This window comes from Genypterus blacodes, unplaced genomic scaffold, assembly GCF_046128005.1.
Source record: "Genypterus blacodes isolate CSIRO-AG114 ecotype Tasmania unplaced genomic scaffold, CSIRO-AGI_Gbla_v1 ptg000111l_1, whole genome shotgun sequence".
NCBI lineage: Eukaryota > Metazoa > Chordata > Actinopteri > Ophidiiformes > Ophidiidae > Genypterus > Genypterus blacodes.
The window spans coordinates 2386966-2408264 of NW_027466915.1; the positions used below are offsets into that span (position 1 = coordinate 2386966).

The 21299-nt window shown below is 40.8% G+C and overlaps 1 protein-coding gene across 2 annotated transcripts in view; it reads left to right on the forward strand.

Moving 5' to 3' along the window:
• The window catches only part of dlg2 (discs, large homolog 2 (Drosophila)), a 137390-nt gene extending 116894 nt beyond the window's left edge, over positions 1–20496 (forward strand). Inside the window, exons 16-26 of one of the 2 annotated variants that reach the window (XM_076161279.1) lie at positions 2120–2222; positions 6494–6608; positions 6876–7052; positions 7499–7574; positions 10029–10125; positions 12161–12211; positions 12298–12399; positions 13564–13736; positions 13914–14023; positions 14246–14337; positions 14905–20496. In XM_076161279.1, coding sequence (XP_076017394.1) covers positions 2120–2222; positions 6494–6608; positions 6876–7052; positions 7499–7574; positions 10029–10125; positions 12161–12211; positions 12298–12399; positions 13564–13736; positions 13914–14023; positions 14246–14337; positions 14905–15011 — 1203 coding nt within the window. In that variant the 3' untranslated portion in view covers positions 15012–20496. Of the gene's footprint in view, positions 1–2119; positions 2223–5454; positions 5581–6493; positions 6609–6875; positions 7053–7498; positions 7575–10028; positions 10126–12160; positions 12212–12297; positions 12400–13563; positions 13737–13913; positions 14024–14245; positions 14338–14904 lie in introns of those variants that run through there. The other variant, XM_076161277.1, reaches the window with a different exon arrangement.
• Positions 20497–21299: the final 803 nt, after the last annotated feature.

Below are 21299 nucleotides of genomic sequence, written 5' to 3' on the forward strand. Positions count from 1 at the left end.
TTTGGTGTCAAGCAAAACTAATTATGATCGCATAATACACACAGGTGGCATTTGAGGTCTCTCTATGTACACCGGCCATTTCAATTCATTGCTTTTTATTTGGGTGGGAAATATTTTTTATTGTTTTTTTAGCAATTTAGCAATGCTGCTTGTATCCAGTAATGCTTTGTTATCATTAAAACCTATACTATTCTGGATTGAAATGGGTACTGGATAACAAAAATCAAAGTGAGTGTGCTATCACTCACTGGGATAATGAACAGACCGCACAGTGGGCAGTAAGCAGGAGAAGTGATTGTTCTGCCTCATTACAGCTAATTGTAATAGTCTTCCTCCCACACTAATGCCACACTGTGCGACACATTACACTGTCTTGTTTCATCATAGGTTATGGTTCTCTGCAGCTTACAGGCTGGTAAATCAGCCCGGCACTGTCTGCCAGTTAATTTGGGTCCAATCAGTACCTCGGTCTACCTTTGATGAAAGCAGGCAGTTAACATTCCAACGCTGGCCTGGTTTTGACGTCTAAGAATAACTTGCGCTCTCTCCCCACCTATGGAGCAGACTCTTTATCTGTTTTATCGCTCTGTTATGCACACAGTGTTCACATCCACCATGGCTCTTTTTGTGTTGACATGGGCTCTAAATTAATCTGTTGCCATTGTTTCTGAGCAATAGGTCTCAGAGAACCTGTAAACCCTTTGTGGCCCGTAGCATTTCAGCAGTAATGAATTGTCGTCACGTTAATTCCCAAACCTCGCGTTTTGCAGCCTTTTTCAGCCTCTGAATTATGTATCACCAGGCTGATGGGAGCATTCAGAGGGTTGTGGAAATGAAGATGGCAAAAGAAGTCTAAGGCTCATGGGTTTCATTCAGTGCATTTATACTTGCAAGTTTAATTTTGAGCCTTGCTGATCTACCGGCAGGAGTAGTCGGCTGCCACCAAGCTAAGTACTTCTGCCAGGGGCGATGAGAGAAGGATTAACCTGTAGTACACACAATTAATTTAGACACGGGGAGTGCATACAAACTCTGTGTAGGCATGGGATTTGAACTCAGGAGCTGTGATGTTGTGCCACCAGTGTTCCAATTTTGCTGCCCAAAACAGAAACAGTGAACAGTGAATTTTCCTCTATACTTTGCATGGCCTTAGTGTTGCCAAAATGAATGACCATTTATGAAGCAGTTAATTTAGGCCTGACCTTCCTCAGAACATTTGGAGCTCTGTTTCTATAATGAGAGAAACTAGAACACCATTCTAATAAAAGATATCACAGATAAACGGGTGTTGCATGGATTTGCTGCAAACAATATAATTCAACAATATATTGTATGCATGATATACAATATAATAATACTAAGACATGTTTGTTTGAATACTTTCCTCAACTCCTTTATTGCTACTATGAGAATATAGTCATTTAGTTGAATAACAGTAATTGAGTTCAGCACTGTGAGGTTATTGTCTGGATCTCGTCAATTTTAATAGGCCGAGTTCTTATTGCACTGTCAGGTAGTTTCAGTCAGGTGATGGCAGAGCAGGGACAAATGTAAAATATGTTGTCAATTTGAACCACTGACTTAGAGGTTCTCTTTACCTCAAACAAGCACATACACACTTGCACTTCCTTGGCCTTAACGGCCATTTTATAGTGGTGTGTCTTTCCCAGAAGAGCCATTATTGTTCTTAGCTCAAATTAAACTGCATGGTCAGTAGCAATATGTGGCAGATGCTCAGACACCACAGTGGCGATGCTGCACAGACAAGATAACTAGCAAGGGCCCTCTAAGGGGACTGTATTTTATTAAAAAATCTTTAATGTCTTGCTAAAATGTTAGATATGTTATGAAAAGCAGACTCCTTCCAAAATCTTTATATGTAGCTCAGCAAATTGGTGAAGTTTTAGGTTTAAAGTGTGAAAACAAAATGAGTTTTTAGATGATGAGGCTTGTACTGTATGTACATTAGTATGGAGTCATGTTTACCTCATCAGGGTCCCATTTGTCTCTTTGTACAGTTCCACCTCTTTTTCAAATAATAAGGGACATCCTCTCTATTCTGTCCAATATGAGAGAAAATCCACAAAAATCGAATGTTTTCCCCTTGTTGTCCACACAGGTGAATGGCATTGACCTGCGAGGAGCCACGCATGAACAAGCAGCGGCTGCACTGAAAGGAGCAGGACAGATGGTCACCATCATTGCCCAGTACAGACCAGAAGGTAAGTGAGCCCAGACCAGCTATAAGGGCAGGGTCCCCAAGGCAGGAATATCCTGTTTTACAACAGAAAACATCCATTGATGATGAGGCGCTCCTGAGCACAAATGAGCACAACACCGTTTCTCCCCGCAGAGCAGTTTGATTGTAATTAGCAGATGCTGCAGAATGGTTCACATAAAGAGACATAAAGAGACTCGTAGCTGACATTCATTCACACAAGCAATATTTCGTTGAATAGCTGTAATAAAGGTACACAAGGTAAGTCAAAAATGTGAAATGGTTCAAGTCAAAGACCAAAGAGTGACTTGTACTTTAGCTTGATGTGTGTTTGTGTTTTTTGACTCCAAACGCTGAGCCTGGATATGAGGTTCATTATCAATGTGCTACTTTAATTCACATTGATCAACATTATCAATGAAGAACATGGTTCCAGGGTATCTTAAGTGTTTGAACAGTCGTAAACAAACTAATCTCCTTTGACTAACTTTGTATGTTTGAATTCAGGCTCTCAGAGTACTTGAGTGTTAATTTCTTAACATGTTATTGAAATAGTTGAAGTAGCAAGAGCTTTTTAATTGTTCCTTTCAAAGTGTAGTGGCATTTATTCTGTGTGTAACAGACAATTTAGCTGCGATGTGGAGATGAGCCGCTTCACATAAATCTCCTGTCATCTCTAAGTAATGCAGTGTTAAGGGAAGTTGAGACTGAGGTGGCGTGAGAAACATCCGGTTATATACACTGCTCCAAAAAGTTAAGGGTCTTGATGAACGAATTAATCAACTTGAAAATCTTCACTGATGTACTGAACGGTTAATGTAAACCAAACGTATTAACCCATTGAAGACTGGATTCAAAAACACACCGCAAAATTAAGTAAATCATTGAATTCACAAGCTGATCCAACTTGCATGAATTTCATCGTGGAAACTTGTAATGTGACTCAGGAGTGTGTATGCCCCCTTCCTCTCCATTGACATTCATTCTGGCTGTTGCTGTGATAATTAAGTGTTCCCTTAATATTGTTTAGCAGTGTATTTTATCATAATTCCAACTTTGAAAGCCTTCACTGGTTTGCTGTGTCTTACTTGAGCTTCAAATTTAAACTTTAAAACAGTGTCACATTTCTTTTTGGGCTTCAGTGCAAGTGTCAGTTGATGTTGATTTTACATCTTCTGTGTTGCGTTGGGTTTGCAATTTAGTGCTCACTTGACTGACTTCACAAAAGATCTTTAGACATCAGCTGATTAGTGACTGGAAACGATCACAGTTTCAGCTCTCTTTGCCATCTTCTAAGAAAGTGTAATTCAGGGTTAAGTATGCATCATTAGGAGAATTATTGTTCATTTGTTTGTCCTGTGATGTCACCGTATGAATTCTAACAACCCAGACACAGGACGTGTTGATGCTTACTCAGATCTCCTAAAGGCTATCTGACAACCATTTGTAGTTGTGAGTAGTGGATCAGACAGTTTAAATTGGTGACCTGCCTCATCTGATTATGGTCAACAGCAGGGGGATCACATCACACACAGACAAGAGCAAGCTGTCCCTGACATCACACAAGGATCAATGGCATAGATTTACACCCAGCTGGTCTACATCAGGAGTTTTCTCTTTTGATGTTTAGCTTAAATTTGAGGTTTTGTTAGCAAATGGGTATCGACACTTGTGCCTTTCATGCAAGTTCTTCCTAGAGCATCAGTAAGATTTGTGCCAAACCTGAAGACCACAACTGCCTCCAGAGACCAGGAGTCCTTCTGCATGGTTTTCTGTTTCAAAAGTCAATACGCTCATGCAGGTTTTACAGTCCAGAGGTTTCAATTGACTCTGATAAGAGGCTCACGGGAGACAAGTGACAAACTTTGTTGCCAGAATCAGGTTCATCTCATACATACATCTCGTTTGGGACTAACTGCTTTCTTTTCTTACCCATCAGAACTTGCTCTTTGTTCGCCACTCCGGGCCGTGTCTCCTGCACCAGGTTTGTGCCAGTGGCACGTGTGCATTCGCACCATTCACCAGGGCTTGATTTAGCAAGAAATCACTGAGTGTATGCAGTCATTGTCTTTTCACTCCTGTGCACCGAGCATTTGACCCACTGAAGCACACCTCTCTCTCCCAGCCTGTTGTCTCTCCTCAAACTGCACTTGTGCACTTGCAACCTTCCTGACTTTCCCTGATGTTTGCTTCCTTCCAGGTCTTCACCCTGAGCCTAGTCAATGTTTATTCCTACACCTCTAAATTGAGAAATCCTTGATTTGATAATGTGCTTTCTGTTTTTCACTTGTGTCATTATCAAAGGAGATTATGTACTTGTGCAGCACATTTATAAAAGTATCTTACTAAAAGTCTGATTTTCAGGCAGTTACACAAGGTCTTCTTTCCTTTGGTGCCATGTCATCAAGCAGTCACTGTTCATTTAGTTTGATTGCAGTTTTGTTGAATATATAGTTCTGACACATTCTGAGACCTGTTATTTTTGAATAACACACACACACACCATTTCACACAGTAAATGGATGTTTCTGCCAAGAACTCCAGTTAAAAGCCCTGAAAAGCACTTAATCGCTCATTGGCCCCATACTTCATCAGAATGTGTAACCTGCTGTAATTGATGTGACCCATGTTACAGGCTTTTCTCTACCATTCTATGGCTCAGGCGCTGTGCCTAAGTGTTTTTACTCAGCACCTAAGCCAATTGAACGAGAAAAAACACATAATAACAAAATTCTGCACCTGCACACATACACACACTGCGCTAGGACCAGCCCACACACATACAGTATACACACACATGCGCGCAAATAAGTGTGGAAACAGCCAATCAACAGTGCTGCCTCTTCCCTTTTTTTCTTGTTTCAGCTAGGATAGGCGTTATCAGAACACACACATTGTAGAAATGACATGATGATGAGAGGATTGCCGCGTCTTGTAGAACACAACACTTAAGATCTAGAAAAAGTTAGGGAAAAACCTGTGTTGACATCAGGTAAAGGACCAAACAAAAACAAAGTTTGCTTGGAAAGTAAGTGTTTCCATGCAAATATTCCAAACATTTTGTTGTGTTGTTGTTTAGTCCTGATGAGATCCGTGTACACTAGACTGTGAAGAAGAACCATTGGTTTTCCAATCGTTGCTGTGTGTGGCACAAGCACTTGCGCTTGGCCCCGCCCCTGCGTTTCTTATGAGCCAGCACAGGGGACAGAGGTGTTTTCCCTCCACTACTTAGTGCTGCATGCAGCACAGGCACACAAGTGCTCTGTGTGTAGAGAGCAGGGAGAGGGAGCGTTAGATGAACACTGGATCAAAGGAAAGAGACAGCAGTAGAAAGAACAACATCTAAGTGACCATGCAAAAAGGTATGTGAGTCTGATTTTAGACAAAGATTGGCTGAAAAATTTAGTTAAATAACAATAAATAATATATCTGCATGCTTAAGGTTAATGTTACATTTTGTTGTCGAGATAACTACCGGCACAGGAAGGTTTCTCCTTATTTTTGTCTTTAGTTTTCTCTACCTCACATGTATACATTTAGACTTATTATTTTTCTATAATCGAGTCTCACTGGTTTGTTGGGAACACAACTGTGAGGTTTGGATGACAATTGCAAACATGTCAACCTGAACCTGAGAATTACTGAAAACACAGAGTCTCAGGTTCATCTCCTACATTGTGAGCTAGACAGTGTACAGTATTTGTCTTTGTTTTTACTCGCTGCACAGGTTATTACAGTGGTAGGGTTGGTTGTGGTGCCAGAATGTGTCACGTCTCTGTACCGGTTGGCGTTTCCTCAAAGCGACAGATTAGCCAGCCATGCCTCAGGTTATCAGCATTTCCATCCTCAGTAGATGTAGATGCAGGAAAAATCCAACTCGTCACAGGAATAACAGGTTGCCACATCCTGACGTCCTCCTTTGCTTCGCCGGCAATGATTTAGTTCTTGACTTCAGACGTCATTGTCTGGACAGTGGGTCACGTGACTTTAAACAAAAGGAAATGTGAGGAAAAGAGAGTCAGGTCTCTTTTACTTTCTCCTGGGGGTGTTATTAGGATCTATTTACTTTAGTGGTTTACTCAATATTTACTTAGCTGTTTTGGTTAATTAATAGTTTCTGATTAATTAATTGGTTTCAGTCGTTAAATTTAAGCCATTCTAAATTATGCGTGCAAGTGCAAAATTTTCCTTTGGTGTCCATGTCATGTCTCTCACCTCCTCCTCTTTCCCATCATGTGACCGCGTGATGTTGATCCACACTTATCTGTCTTACAGAGTACGGGCGATTCGAGGCCAAAATCCACGACCTGCGGGAACAGATGATGAACCACAGCATGAGCTCTGGGTCAGGGTCCCTGCGAACCAATCAGAAGAGGTCTCTCTATGTGAGGTCGGTCTGGTTTGGATTTTACATTTGAAGCTTAATTCATATTTGGAAAGATTCTGGCATCAATTTCATTTTAATGATTGTGGTTGAAGGCAATAACGTCTAATTATAGTTACACCCCATTGACCCCATTGGTAAAGCTGTACTAGTACTTTTTGATACCAAATTAGATGTGTCATGGATAATGGGAGGGCAAAACGTGATATTAGCAAAGATGAAGCCTTATAAGCCTTTCTTCTTCTTCTACTTCATCTTCTTCTTCTGTACCAGAGCTCTGTTTGACTATGAGAAGGCAAAGGACAGTGGCCTCCCCAGCCAGGGGCTCAGCTTCAGGTATGGGGACATCCTCCATGTCATCAACGCCTCCGATGATGAATGGTGGCAGGCCCGCCGCGTGACCCCACACGGTGACAGCGAGGAAATGGGCGTCATCCCCAGCAAGAGACGGTGAGTGCTGTGAAACCACAAGTCCCAATGAATGGAAATGATGCTTACACAGGTCATATCTCAGCAGAAAGGTACAGCTTGTACCTATACCCAACATAGATTGATATTCAAATTTGTATCTGGCTTGAATTTTTCTTGCTGTACTTTACAATGTTAAACATAATGAAAAAATGTCTATTGTACTCTTTCTGCACTCGTTCTCAAGTGAACCATATCTACAGGTTTCATTGAATGTGTTGTTGTGTGTGTTGAAGTAGATACAGCACACTGTTTGAATCCCTGAACAACCTCAGCTGAAAATCAGTGAAAAGGACAATGTGGCTCCAGCAGCAAGCCATTTGAGTTTACAATTCAAAGTGGTGAAATGTTTCTGCCAGCTGCTGTCACCCCGCGTCATTTCATCGTTTTTTTGCTCAGTGACTGAAACGTCTCTCTTTGCTCTGCAGGGTCGAAAGGAAAGAGCGGGCGCGTCTAAAAACTGTGAAATTCAATGCCAAACCAGGGTCGTTTGATTCGAAAGCGGTAAGTGCCTCTCTAACAGCTGCACTCTGTAGTATCGTCAACATGTTGTGATTTATTAATGTGAGTATCACTGGGAAAGAGAAATGTCCATCTTTGTGTCTTTAAAGGGGACATAATCAAATTTCCTAGTCCTTATTGTCATATTAAGTCTATTTAGAAACATCTGCATTGCTTTAAGTTGTCGATCTGCTATTTACACTATTCTGCCTTGTTTTGGCACCACAGTGCATACTGAGTGAGAATAGGCTCTTTAAGGCTCCCCCTCAAACTGCTTACTGTTTTCTGACTTTGGCGTCTGTGTCGAGCCTGAGCAGGTAAATCGATCGCGAGTCTGATACTTCATGAGTGTAACCGGGCGTTTAAGCGCATATAACTGCCAAGTGTTACATGTTGGCGTAAATATGTTACAGATATGAAGCGCCAATGACAACCGAAGCTTTCAGGCAATTCAGCACCTGTTGGTTTGTCTCACTAGTTGCTTTACAACTTTGCCGTGTTCTCTGTATAATATTACACTATACAAATGGAGGAAAACGCAAAGTGTGTCTCCTTTAAAGTCACTACAGTAAACGTCTCCCAATGTAAGCCAGTGTAAGAACAGGATATGATCATTTACATGACCAGATGTCCCTTTAGCTGTAGTTTCACACTGCATTAATTCCACGACCAGCTTTGTCTGAAATAATAATCACAGTACTTTGATAGATCTCAGTGATTGAGTAGAGCACCATCTGCCCATTCCATCATTTGCATACGTGTTCATTTACACATTCATCAAAAGCATCACAACTGTGTCACAGCTCTGTCAGGACAAACACTCTGGACATAAATTTGCAGTTTTAGGGTGTGTTAGTGTCATTCATTGGTTGTGTTTCTAACCTGAAAGAGTCCATCTGTACCAAATGTACAGTATGTGCTGGGCATTTCTTGAATTTTAGCAATTTTACCTCAACAGTAATTCTATCCCTATAACAGTAGAGCCAAACTTTATATACCTCACTTTCATTTGCAAATACTGAAATTCCACATTATTCCTATAGCTCGCTTTGGGGGGTGTAAAAATAACAATCGAATCTTTTCGGATCAAAAGTCTTGGAGGAAATGTTCATTACAATTACAATCAAGCACAACCCTCCATCTGGGGAGCCACAAACATGTTACACATCAGTGCCATCCCTCACGGTTTTGTCTTCAAAACAAAAAGACAAACGCTTCATCATTTGTAGCCTCATCCCTCACAGTCTGGCCTTTCCTTCCTCTCACTGCATGTTTTGTCTTTGCTTATGACAATCTTTTCTTTAACCAAACCAGTTATGTTACTTCACAGCATGATCTTTGTCTTTTTTTTTTTTTCTCACCTTGCTTTTGTTTCAATGCCTCTCGTGCAACTGTGGCTCGTCAAGAAGTAGCGGTTCTGATTGTTCCTTCAGTCAATCCTCCGGAGTCTGATTTGGATTTTTACTGTTTTGTGGTGTTTGGCTTTCATTTGCCACCCAAAAAGATGCACAACAGAAAATCCCGCACAGATCAAGATTGCTTTGCATGGCAACAACGTGTAGGTGAATTTTCTAGAATATCTTTCCCTGTTTTTGCTAAATTGTCACCCGATTTTTTTCTATATTTTTCTATATTTTTCTATGACAAATAAAAATCAAATTCAATGAGAAGTACTGAAAAAAACACTTAAGACTCCAAACGGTAATGAGGAATAATCTGGTGAACAGGATCTCTAATGTAATATTTTTGAAATCCATCATTTGAAAGGCAAGAATCGGTATTAGCTCCGTGTAGTTTCCACTGTGCTGCTCATTAGCTATAATGAATATTTGATAAAGTTCAGATGTAGCGTTGCCAGATGTAAACAATCAATCAAACGTTATTTGCGTATTGCGTTTCCAACATCAAATGAAACTCAAAGTGCTTTCCACATACTTTGATTGATAGACTAAAAACAACACTGATAGAGAGAGGTAATAAAACGAAGATGGAAGATAAAAGTCAGGAGCAACAACAAAAGCAGCACTAAACAATAAACAAGATAGTGTGGATGTGAAGAGAATAATGATCAACTGTACAGGAATACAAGAACAGCAGAATGAAAATGTAAAAGAGTCCTCAAATGTAAAGACAATAGTTGCAAGATTCAATAAAAGCAGTATAAAATAGTTGAATTATGTAAAAAAAACTGTTTTAATGACTCACAGAATGAATGAAGCACTGGATAGACAGAACTGCAAATCAAAGTCATCGGCGTCATACTCAGATCTTTTCCTCCGCCTATTGATTATGTGGACAATCTAAAATCAATTTAATTACAATTTAAGAGAAAGAGGTTCGCGTTTGTGCCGCCCAGCCTTCTTGACGCCCCACATGTTGCCGGCAGTTGTTTTGTGTGCATGACTGTGACAGCAGTGGGATACACCTGTTTGCTCCATGCTCTCTCTCCCTTCACAGTCATTCAATGACAAACGTAAAAAGACTTTCATCTTTACACGAAAGTTCCCTTTCTACAAGAACAAAGAGGGTGAGCAGGATTGCAGTGATTCAGACCGTAAGTAAGATGCAGCGCACGGACACATTCAGGCTCTTACACACACACACACACATGCACACACAGGTCAAGGTCACATGCAGGGCTGGGAGGCGTTCATAGAGAGCTTTCCTGCTTCCTCTCTCTGTCGTTTCCTGTTTATCTCTCTGTCATTTCTCCGTCAGACACGTCAGCACTATCAGGAGCAAAGCCAAGTTAGTTTGCAAGTGATTCGTCCTCACATGCAGCACAGCACAGCCTAATTCCCCTGCAGAGCTCTTTTGAGTTCAGCCCTGCCTACGTGTTAACCTGTTGTATTTGGCTCCCCCTGCTGGCCGCTGAGTGTCCACGCAGAGACAGACAGGCTCTGAAGCAGCCTGTGAGACCTGTCAAAGCTCTCCAAAGCTTCCTTCCTCTCACTTCCCTCGTTCCTTTTGCTTACGCTGTGGCTCTCCTCCTTCCTCTCTTTCTTCTACTCCGGCTCTCTGTGGACCGCCGTGTAGGACATCCTGGGGATAGGTGATGATGGGTATGGGACAAAGACGTTCAGTAAGTTGGTTCTGGAATGGCTTCTCTGTTTTTCTGCTTACACCGGGACATCAGAATGACGCACCTCACATTTCCTGTTGGACTGTGTTGCTGTCGCCTGTTTCCGTTCCACTTCCCGTCGGCACGATTGCATGCTGCATTTGTGTTGCTTCTTGCCTTTTTTCAAGCCTGTTTAATATCTGTCATAAGGGGTGAAGTTGCTCACAAGCATGTACTACATTTTGGCTATTTTTAATATAAGCTGCCACTTTCTGTACATAAAATATACTTAAACTTGCCCCTAATTAGTTTGAGGGAAACACAGTCATCCAGTGATTCCGTTTGATTGTGAAAAGCAGCAGGATCTTTACAGGCCAATGTTGGGGTGTTTTTTTTATTTTTACATTATTACCACGCATGTTTGCATGGTAGCTCAATGTCTCAGTTTGTTGTAGAATTTTGATGTCTCACTTTTGTCGAGAAGCTAAATTATAAGTTGTTGTTTCGTGTTATAATTCACTTTTCATTGATTGAAAAAAGAGAAAAATGGAGCTTGGAGCTGTGGATATCTTAACCTCCCAATTTGCCATTCAGGCTCAGGTCAGGGCCTGTAAATAATAATTATAAATATCAAAGGGATCCTGTTCATGTTTTTCTTTAGTCTTCTGTACCCTACGCATTATTGGTGCCCTAAATCCCATCACTGCCAATCATTACTTGAAACAGAGCTTCTCACTCTAATGACATGTTAAATTTAGCTTCACTGACCTAAAAATACTTCATTCAGCAGGAGGTTCATGCCTGTATTTCCTGACCCAAGCCCTTTACTGCACACTGCACATCTGCTCTGCTGCGCTTGTTCTCTCTCTACCTGCTGTACAGTGTTAAGATTCCTCTCTAGTTTTGTTCTTTAGATCAGTGATCTGCATGAGAATTGTATGATTTATAGTTCCATTTAAGACTAAACTGATTCTTAGCTGATGTATGACTCTCTTCCTGCATGAAACTACTTATTTTTTATTACACATTGTATCTGCAAACATTTGGATAAACACGCACAATAGGTAGAATGGCATTTGCTAATTTGTTAATTAAAGACCTGCACTTTACTCAAAGTAATATGTGGATCTTTAGACTGCAGTTTTCAGTAATAACAGGTGAGCCAGTGCTGCCTTGAAAAACAAAATCATAAGTAAATACGATTAGACTTGAGTTCTGTATAAACGTAGGTAAGTACTTTTTGCTCAGGCAAGTTTATTTTAATTTAGATCCCTGAGTATCTGAAGCTCATTCCTCTGGTCAACCAGGGAAATAAAGCCAAATGATCAATTGGTGATCAATAAGAAATTAGATTTTAGTTCAGCGTCCAGCCATCAGAACTAATGATTTGCTGAATATGATGGATCATATCTAGATGGCAAAACATGACATAAAACAAATGTACTATGAGATACATGACAGAGCAAGTGGTATATGTTAAAAATGAATATACATAACGTGATTAAAGTCTTGCTGTTTATCCCACCAGGAAGTCAAGAGGACGTGATTCTCTCTTATGAACCAGTGCTGCGTCAAGAAAGTAAGAACACACCCGGTGCAGAGTGAATCCTCTCACCGCCTTCGCACCAAAACATGCTCCACTCACTCTTTTGCTCCTCCCTCCAGTTACTTACGCCAGACCCGTCATCATCCTCGGACCGATGAAGGACAGAATCAACGACGATCTGATATCAGAGTTCCCCGACAAGTTTGGTTCTTGCGTCCCGCGTAAGTATTTAGCACAAAACCTGGAGGTGTTCTGTAACATCATGAGGTGCTGATGGTGAGAAGAGGGATGTCAGTGTTTGTTGTTGTTGTTTGCTTTGCTGTGATCGTATCCACAGTGTGACCTTCACCTTTTCCATCCCTCCTGTAGATGCAAATTTGTGTATGTAGTGTAGAAACATCGTACAATAGTAAACACTGTGCTGTCCCAAATTTGTCTACCTTGTGTGTCTTTGTGTTTGTGTGTGCAGCCTCCTTGTGTCACTCATCATCTCCCTCCCCCTTATCCCTGTCAAGTTCAAAGTCTTCTTCTTTGGCCGAAACACATTTTTATTTTGCATGTTTTGATTTACCATATTTTCTTTTATGTCAATCTACCCTTTAAACCACGAAGCTGCTAACAGCTCAGAGCACCAAGGTAAGAGAGCTGATGGGTTCAGATCATTTTCTTTCTTTCCTTTCAGTAGGAAGTGATTACTGTTTTCCCTGTAGAGCTGCTGTTAACGCAGAATCATAGTTTGCGGTTGTGAAACAGCAGTGCTGAATAATACAAACGTCAAGGCTCAAATGTCCGTATTTTCCTGTTTGTATGTGTTTTTATTTGTTTGAGGTAATAGTAGAATGTATACTTTTGCACAGGCGTTATAGCGATCCATCACACGCAATGCTTTCAAGATATCAATCATTATTGCATAATTTGCGCCACCGATTCTTCCACTCTTCACGCACGTCACTCAAAGATGCAGCAACCTCTGACACATTTAATGTTATGATATTATATCTATATTTGTGACGTACGTAGGCTAAATAGAGCATCAACCAGCCTGTTCCTCTGTGTACTGCAGGGTTGTGTTTGATATCAGGTGCTGCCCACTCACATCATCTCTCATGATTTGGCTGCAATACCTGATTTGTCCCACAAAGTTGAACTGAAATTGCTAAATTTAAGCTTTGTGTAATCGACCTGTCAACACATTTGTCAAATTCCTTATTTCACCATCACCTAGTCTGAGTATTTTCTTTGAAACAGGAAGCAGAACTACCGTTTCAATTTAAGAAACATTCACACTGATCATCAGACATCACAGTTGACACGCAAACTATTTCCTCATGTTTCTTCGTATCCACTTTGTCTGACGTTGTTATGTTCTCTCCTCTGCACTCCAGATACCACTCGACCAAAGAGGGACTACGAGGTGGACGGGCGAGACTACCACTTCATGATGTCCAGAGAGCAGATGGAGAAGGACATTCAAGAGCACAAGTTCATCGAGGCGGGGCAGTATAATGATAATCTGTACGGCACCAGTGTCCAGTCTGTGAAATATGTGGCTGAAAGGGTGAGATATTAACATTAACAATCCATGATTGAGTATTAGAACGTCTTTATGTGTTTGGTTGCAGATAGTGGGAGTGAGTTATAGTTTTTCTGGTGTGAATGATTGGAATGGGAGCCTCTGATTACAGCTCCTACCTGCAGCTTCAACGTGATAACCTGAGCCACCTCTCTGTTTCAGGGTAAACACTGTATTCTGGACGTGTCTGGAAACGCCATCAAGCGACTACAAGTAGCACAACTGTATCCAATCGCCATCTTCATAAAGCCGAAGTCTGTTGATTCCTTAATGTGAGTATTAAACTTGGACGTGGATGTATGAAACGACAATATTTGTTTTTATGTGGAGCATAAAAATGACAAATAAAGGAAGCTTGAATAATGCGACCTTACCTCTGAGGTTTGGTTTTATGTCAGCGGAAAATGTCACCGCTAGTCCTGTCGTAAAAAGGAATGAAATCAAAAAGGTCTGCGTCAGGATTGTGTTTGCGACGCTCTCTGTCCTCTGCACAGGGACATGAATAAACGACTGACGGAGGAACAAGCCAGGAAGACGTTTGACAGGGCGCTGAAGCTGGAGCAGGAGTTCGGTGAATATTTCACAGGTAAGATGGTAAAAAGTCACAGATGCCAGAAGACAGACGGCGCTGATGGACCAAACCAGACCAGATCTCGTCTCTTTGTTCCCTCAGCGCCGTCCAAGACAAACACAATACCTGAAACTGAAACACAACCCATCAATCCTCAGCTCTCCTTCCATCTTAATACGCATAAAGGAAGTGGGAGCTGCAGCAGGATGAGAGGAGTCTTAACAACATGATCATGCAGGAAAAAGAACAATTTAAACATATAATCAAACCCATATCACCAAACCTGAAGGTGCCTTTTATTCCTCATTTTCCTGCTTTTAGATCTGCCAAACAATCTCATGTTCGTCTTCTATTTTCTAATTTATCAATCGATTTCCAACCATTTTGAAATTTTTGGGAAAAATGTGTGTTTTCAAGAGGAAACAAGGCTCAGATGCAAAGTTTTGTACCGACAACAGCAACATTTTCAAGCTTTAAAAAGCAACCTTTAACTAATACAACAGGTCAATCAACTATGTGTATGTGTGTGCGCGTGTGTGTGTGAGGCTCCAGTTGACATAAAGACATGGCTTTGCTTTGCAGCTCTGGTTCAAGGCGACACCTTAGAGGACATTTATAACTACTGCAAACAGGTGATAGAAGAACATTCAGGACCGTATATCTGGATCCCCTCCAAGGAGAAACTATAATAACTCATCACCTGGACCGAGTCTGGACTGATAGAAACTAGTAATAAGCTGTAACATATGATACTGTAATGGCCATGAAGACAATTCAGAAATCATTATTGTGAATATTGCTTTTGATTTGATTTGATTTGATTTGACTTTTTTGTCTTTCTTTCTGTTTTTTTTTTCCACTCTCAACATGAATGTTCCCTGAATGTAAAACCACCGAGTGTTAGAGACGTTTAGGAAACATTGAACCGTTTGTATATTTGTTGATTTTTTTGGGGGGAAGTAAATGGATTGAAAATGGAATAAATATGGGGGGGGGGGTTGGTGTCTATGTTGACGCTGTGTGGAAGTTCAAAGAGGAAGCCAACACAGACACACACACACTCACTCACACACACAAACACACACACACACACATTCACACAGCTTCTCTTTATGTGTCTGCATCATTGCTTCATCCTTACATTTCTGTTTTTGTCTCTTCCTCACCGGGTACGAAGGAGTTTTTTTTTTTTAATGTTTTGATGAGTTCTTCGTGTGTTTTTCATCCCGTTGCACTGACAATGAGAAGTAAAGGGAAAGCTGATGTAACTCTAAATTGTGTTACTGAAGCTGCGAAGGGGCACAAAAGCACAGAGATATTTATTCTGAAATTGGAGCTTTGATTAAAGTGTCATTTACGGAGTGTATTGTACTTGTCACATATGTTTGCGTTAGGTTGGATGGTGGACGACGTGTTAGACACTCGCGCCGACTATGTAGGAGTAAAGATGAAGAACGTACGGATAGAGATCGACTTTAACCACTTTAAAAACTTTTAATTTGTTCTTTAACACAACAAGCAGGACAGGGATTAAAAAATAAGAATAGAAATCAACGAAAACCACAAAAACACAGAAACAGACTGCATGTGATTGGGACTCTGAGAGTGATGTGATCGCTGAGGTCCTAATCTGAATGGAATGCGTCCATTAAATGTTATTTTTATGAGCACATCCCATTTAGTCTTGAAATGGCCGAACACATTTTTCATTAAGAGTTAAGATTTGGCTTTTTAAATATCGAAAAAAGAATTAAATGGATAATCCAGAGCAGATTTGTTGGATTTCCAGCTAATCCATTCCTGTAAATGTACATCACCACCTGGATTGGCCACTCAGTGCTGCATTAACTGCGTTGTCATGGATTTTAAGACAGGTGAGGGATTAAAGGCAAAGGGACTTGTTAAGGTTTGAACCCTCTTGAATGTTGACCGTCAGTGATCACATCACCCTAAAGACAGAAGTGTAAGAGCAGCCACACACTCAGCAGGCATCACAAAGGTCTCCCTGATGAGATGCTGCTTAGCTGCGACAAATCACCACCAACAGCAGAACTTGATCTGGATTTAAGAACTCATTTTAAATTGTCTATGAAGGTTGTCGATGGACAAGGTGGACTTGTTTAGTTTAGCTCCTAATCCAAGTAGCTTCTTAGGTTTCGACTCAGTAGTGGGCGGTGCAGCTGCATATGCCTCTGAGAGTCGCTCACACCTTGTGTCAGGTCAGTCCTAGGGTACCGTGTGAGTCGTCTGAGAGTTGCTGAAGGCATTCGAGTTCTCTAACCATACCAAATGCACCCGGATACAAACGGACTGAATTCTGCAGGTGTGAAAGCGACCGCAAATTCCTGTCAAACCATCTGTTTTCTCCATCCAATTGTTTCTTGGATGTAGACAGACAGTTGAGTCTTAGCTTCAGGAGTTGGCCCGTATGGATTGGGCCTTGTACCATGTTGTCCTAACAGCAAAGCCAGACAAACTCAAATGAGCCGGACGTGACCCAAGGAGTCAGCTGACACTCAGAGGATAAACGCTGTGTTACTGCCCAGCATTGGCCCGAGGCTAAAGAAGAGAAGTGTTGAAACTTTAGGGCTAAACAAGACCACTTGCCTTGAACTCCTAGTCACCTTTACATTTCTAGCTGAAATCCGATAATGGCTGAAGTGTGCTGACTCAGCGAAAGAGAGCATAGAGCCTGAACAAACAATCTGAGACCCTTTGGTGTTTGGTTGAGGGAACCTAAACGAATCCTGATGTCCTGCTTTACTGACCCAGCACGTCCCCGTAAACCCTCACTGTACAGTTTACTAACCAGTGGCTTGCCTTGTTTGAAAGGGCAAACAATATAGTACCTCGCTTTGTAAAAACAGATTCATTATTTACTCAGAGCACTTGGAATGACTAATGCATCCACCAGTGTGATAATCTTCCTGTTCTTTTAACAGCAATGCCACTGGCCGTTAGAGCCCCATGATTTGTGATTAATATATAGTATATTGTGTATATATATTCCTGCTCTTTGATTTAGACAGCATGTTTCACCCTGTGTGTTTATCTAGTCTAATATAATAATAGTGACATTAATTGCAGGTATGTTTCTAATCAGAGGGACATTTCAAAAGTGCACTTATTCATTATTTTTGGTAAAGAAAACAGTAACTGTTCAATAAGAGATATGATTCAATCTTTTCATGTAAATGTGATTGAGTTCATGGTTGTGTAGAATGACACATTTAAAGTGAGTAGACGGAGTCCTGACCCGACCACATACTGTACCTGAAGTAGACTGAGGAGAAGCACCTAAATGCATCATTGTTTCTAAAGCGAGCGTGATGAAAATGATGTATTTATGTGGAGTTAGGTTCGGATTTCAGTCCCACAGTGTCACAGTGGGTTGGGATCTGGCTGATGGCATACACACACACACACACACGGATTGCACATGTTTCAGCACTGACATGTACAGATCCACACTCGTTTTGTTCCTTTTCCTCCGTTTGCTGTTTTGGAACGTCCGCCATCGTTCTTTTGCATAATTGTCCATAACGTATTGGTCACCACTTGCCTTAACAGAGTAGGTTTACTATATATCAGATATGAGAGCTTATAAATGTACTTTTCCTTTCTAAATAGAACCTTTTATTTAATCTCCCTGCACATCTACACTTCAGTGAAAGAAGGCTGAATAAAATCTATTGTATATGTGGGTGTATTGAGGCTTTTTGATAAAGTTAGAGGATGTAAAGCTGCGTTACAATGTTTTATATTTCGTAATTTTACCTTAAAATAAGCATTGCTGTGGCAAGAAAAATATTTGAAGTGGGAATGCGACCCCAATTTTAACCTTGATTCCTAAAGTTGTATTTGCTGACAATATGATTACATGTACAACAAAATACACAAAGCACATACCTCCACCAAGGACAACAAAACTGAGACAAAATCTTGGATCCTTATCCAGATCCAGACCAAATGATACCAAGCAAGTTTGTTGTTTGTCTTAATGAAGGTGTGTATTGCTTTTGAGGAAATTGACAAAATAGAATTAGAAAAATGATCAGCACCAAAATGTAATTGATTTTCGGGCCCTGCTCCACTTTTCCGTAATTCAAACCTGTTCCAAACATTTTGATGAATCCTACTAACAAACTAACATGGATGAATACGTCACTTCCTTAGCGGATGTGTAAGTCTTTATGTGGCTTGATGAGCTAAACTTCTAGCTGATGTCGTACTTCCAAACCCATTGTGAATACGTCACACATGACCTGTTGGGCCCTTTGGGGACGTAAAAGGCTGTGGGACCTTTGCATGCTGCAGCAGTCGCTCTGTTACCTGTGGGTGTGCAATATGGAACGCACCTGAAGCGTCGAGGTTCTTACTGCGTTTCATGATCAAACTGCACATTTGAGTCCTGTGGGAGCAGATTTGTGGCTATTTTAAAACCCAAATAAAAATGATGTTGTAAGGCAAAGTGTCCAAGCAGTATGTTAACGCATTTTCCTCTCATTTATCCACAATAATGTTTACATGCACGCAGCATTATTGACCCTGTACAAAATGTATACTTGAAAAATGAAAATGTGTATACAGAGTGTATTCAAATACCCAAAGCCTCATAATGCCTGTTCATCATTGATGTTGTTCTCTCACCATGTTAACACTTTGGGTTTATATTTTTATTTATGATGTGATGTCAGTTGAGGTGATTTTGGTGATCATGAGCTTTGCACTTTGAAATATGTACCTGGGGTGTTTTAAGCAGCAGGGGTACAATACAATATATATTTATTTTAAACCCTTAACAGAGATTATCATCGGTGACTGAACAAAAAAAAGGAATAAACGTATGGCTATAAAAAAAAGTAAAGCATAGTTATTTTTTACTGTATCAAAGAGCAAAAGATTCCAATGTATGACCAAACTTCCTCCTTTAAACTCTTCTGCTTTTATTTTGGAAATACCCAGACTGAACTTGATCGGTGTTGATTTTCACGCCATTGTGTACGTTTTTCAGTTCCGCTTCGTTTCATATATAACCCCCCACACCCCCCTCCCTTCCACCAAAGATGCAGGTTTGTGCTTCACTGTTAAACCAGTTAAACCAGTACAATTTGGCAAACAGGAAGTCACATCAGCGTATATACATCAGCAGGTCTTTGTGGAGGGAAAATGCACTTCTTTGACTTTTTTGCAACCAAACAGCACTTGCTTTTGAAGTATTTGCTACGAAATATTTACACAAAAAGATGTTTACATGTTTAATGGTGAAAACACAGAAACAAGAGGCAAATGTTTCCATGTCTTCAGTTTTTAAAAAAGGTCACACTAAAGGTCAGGATTACACTGAATTTTAACTACACCTACACTTGCACAGAGGGTTGTGTTGCTCTCTTACCAGATTGTGTACCTCATGCTTCCACAAGGGGGCAATGTGAGGGCTGAAACCAATCACCACCTATATGAATAGAAGTAGAAAATCCTCTGATTTTGTTCAAAAGTGTAAACCAAGACAGAAACAAGTGTCTCTGCTCTCTGTTGTGTTGACATTACTGCCCCCCCATGTTTTGTTTTAGGTATTGCATCCTGCAAACTGGTAGCATTTCTTTAGGCAGATGTCCAGATGGAGCACTTTTACCAAACACAGCATTTGTGTGGCAACCATCATTCATCATACATACATTGTCTTCGGTGGTGAACGTCAAGTGTAATTCAGACCGGAGGGAGGATTTAGAGTTTTACTGGTTTTCACTTTTCTGTTATTGTGGTTTGTCTGCTTTTCTGTGGCGTTGTCGTAAACCTTGACGTCTCCTCATACTCACAGTGCCGTGCACTTAACATTACAGGTATAAAACACAGATGTTGACCACATCTTGATTTACACATTTGACTGTTGGTGTTTTAGTTTGGGGTCACTGCAGCGATGGACATGCAGAGGACAGACGTGCTGGATTCTGTCCCAGCTGCACGTTTACGTGTCAACACTCTGTGTTTCTGTTGTGTTTTGATTTATTTACCTACATTCTGCATCTTCTACAATTTAGATTCATGACCATGGAAGATGTTTGCATTATGTTACTGTATGCACACCTGTTTGCTTTGAGAAACTCCTGTACTTTAAGAACATTGCTGTGTATATAATGTTACTACGGCAACCGTCTTTTCAAAAGGAGATTAAAAAAGGTGATACTTTTAAAATGAACCTGGATGTGTTTCTGATTTTATTCTGCTCAACCACGTGATTTGCGTGTGGCTGTGTGTGTGTATGTGTGTGGCTGTGTGTGTGTGTGTGTGTGCGTGCGTGCGTGCGTGCGCGTCTGTGTGTGTGTGTGAGAGAGACCATTTAAATCTATAACTACTAACTATTTAACATACATTAAGATCATCTCAGCTACACTTGTTGTTGTTTCATGTTTCTGCCATGGTTGTTACTGTATACAGTTTGTCCATTAATGTGCCCCATTTATTCCATTGAGGTTGGTGTATTATTTATTATTTATGTATTGAAATGGAAGCAAAATTTAATGGATTAATGGATCAGTTCATAACTTTTGGAGTAAAGCTGCTAACAAACAAACAACCTGAGACGGAACAATGTGAACCATCAGTGTCAAAGCATGTGCTTGATTTCAGTGTGTGTGTGTGTGTGTGGGTGTGGAACGGATGTAGACCTTAATGTTAATCTTAATGTAATTATTTTCACAATGAGCTCTTCGCTTTGTCAGCATCTCTTGCCGCTCACAGATGGGAAGGAGGACTTGAGCTGCCCCACGTTGGCCTTGAGGACCAGCTGGATCACTTAGGGGCTCTGTCCACCTGCCGGGTTTACACAGTTCCGATCCCCAAAACCGCCCCAGTTTAGACGGAGGCACAGGGGTGGGCAACCTATTTAACCGTCTGTGCCATCTGAGGGAAACAGCCAGTGTGAAGCTCCGAGTATAACTGCTCCTATGATCACACAGTGAGACAGTTAACAAACT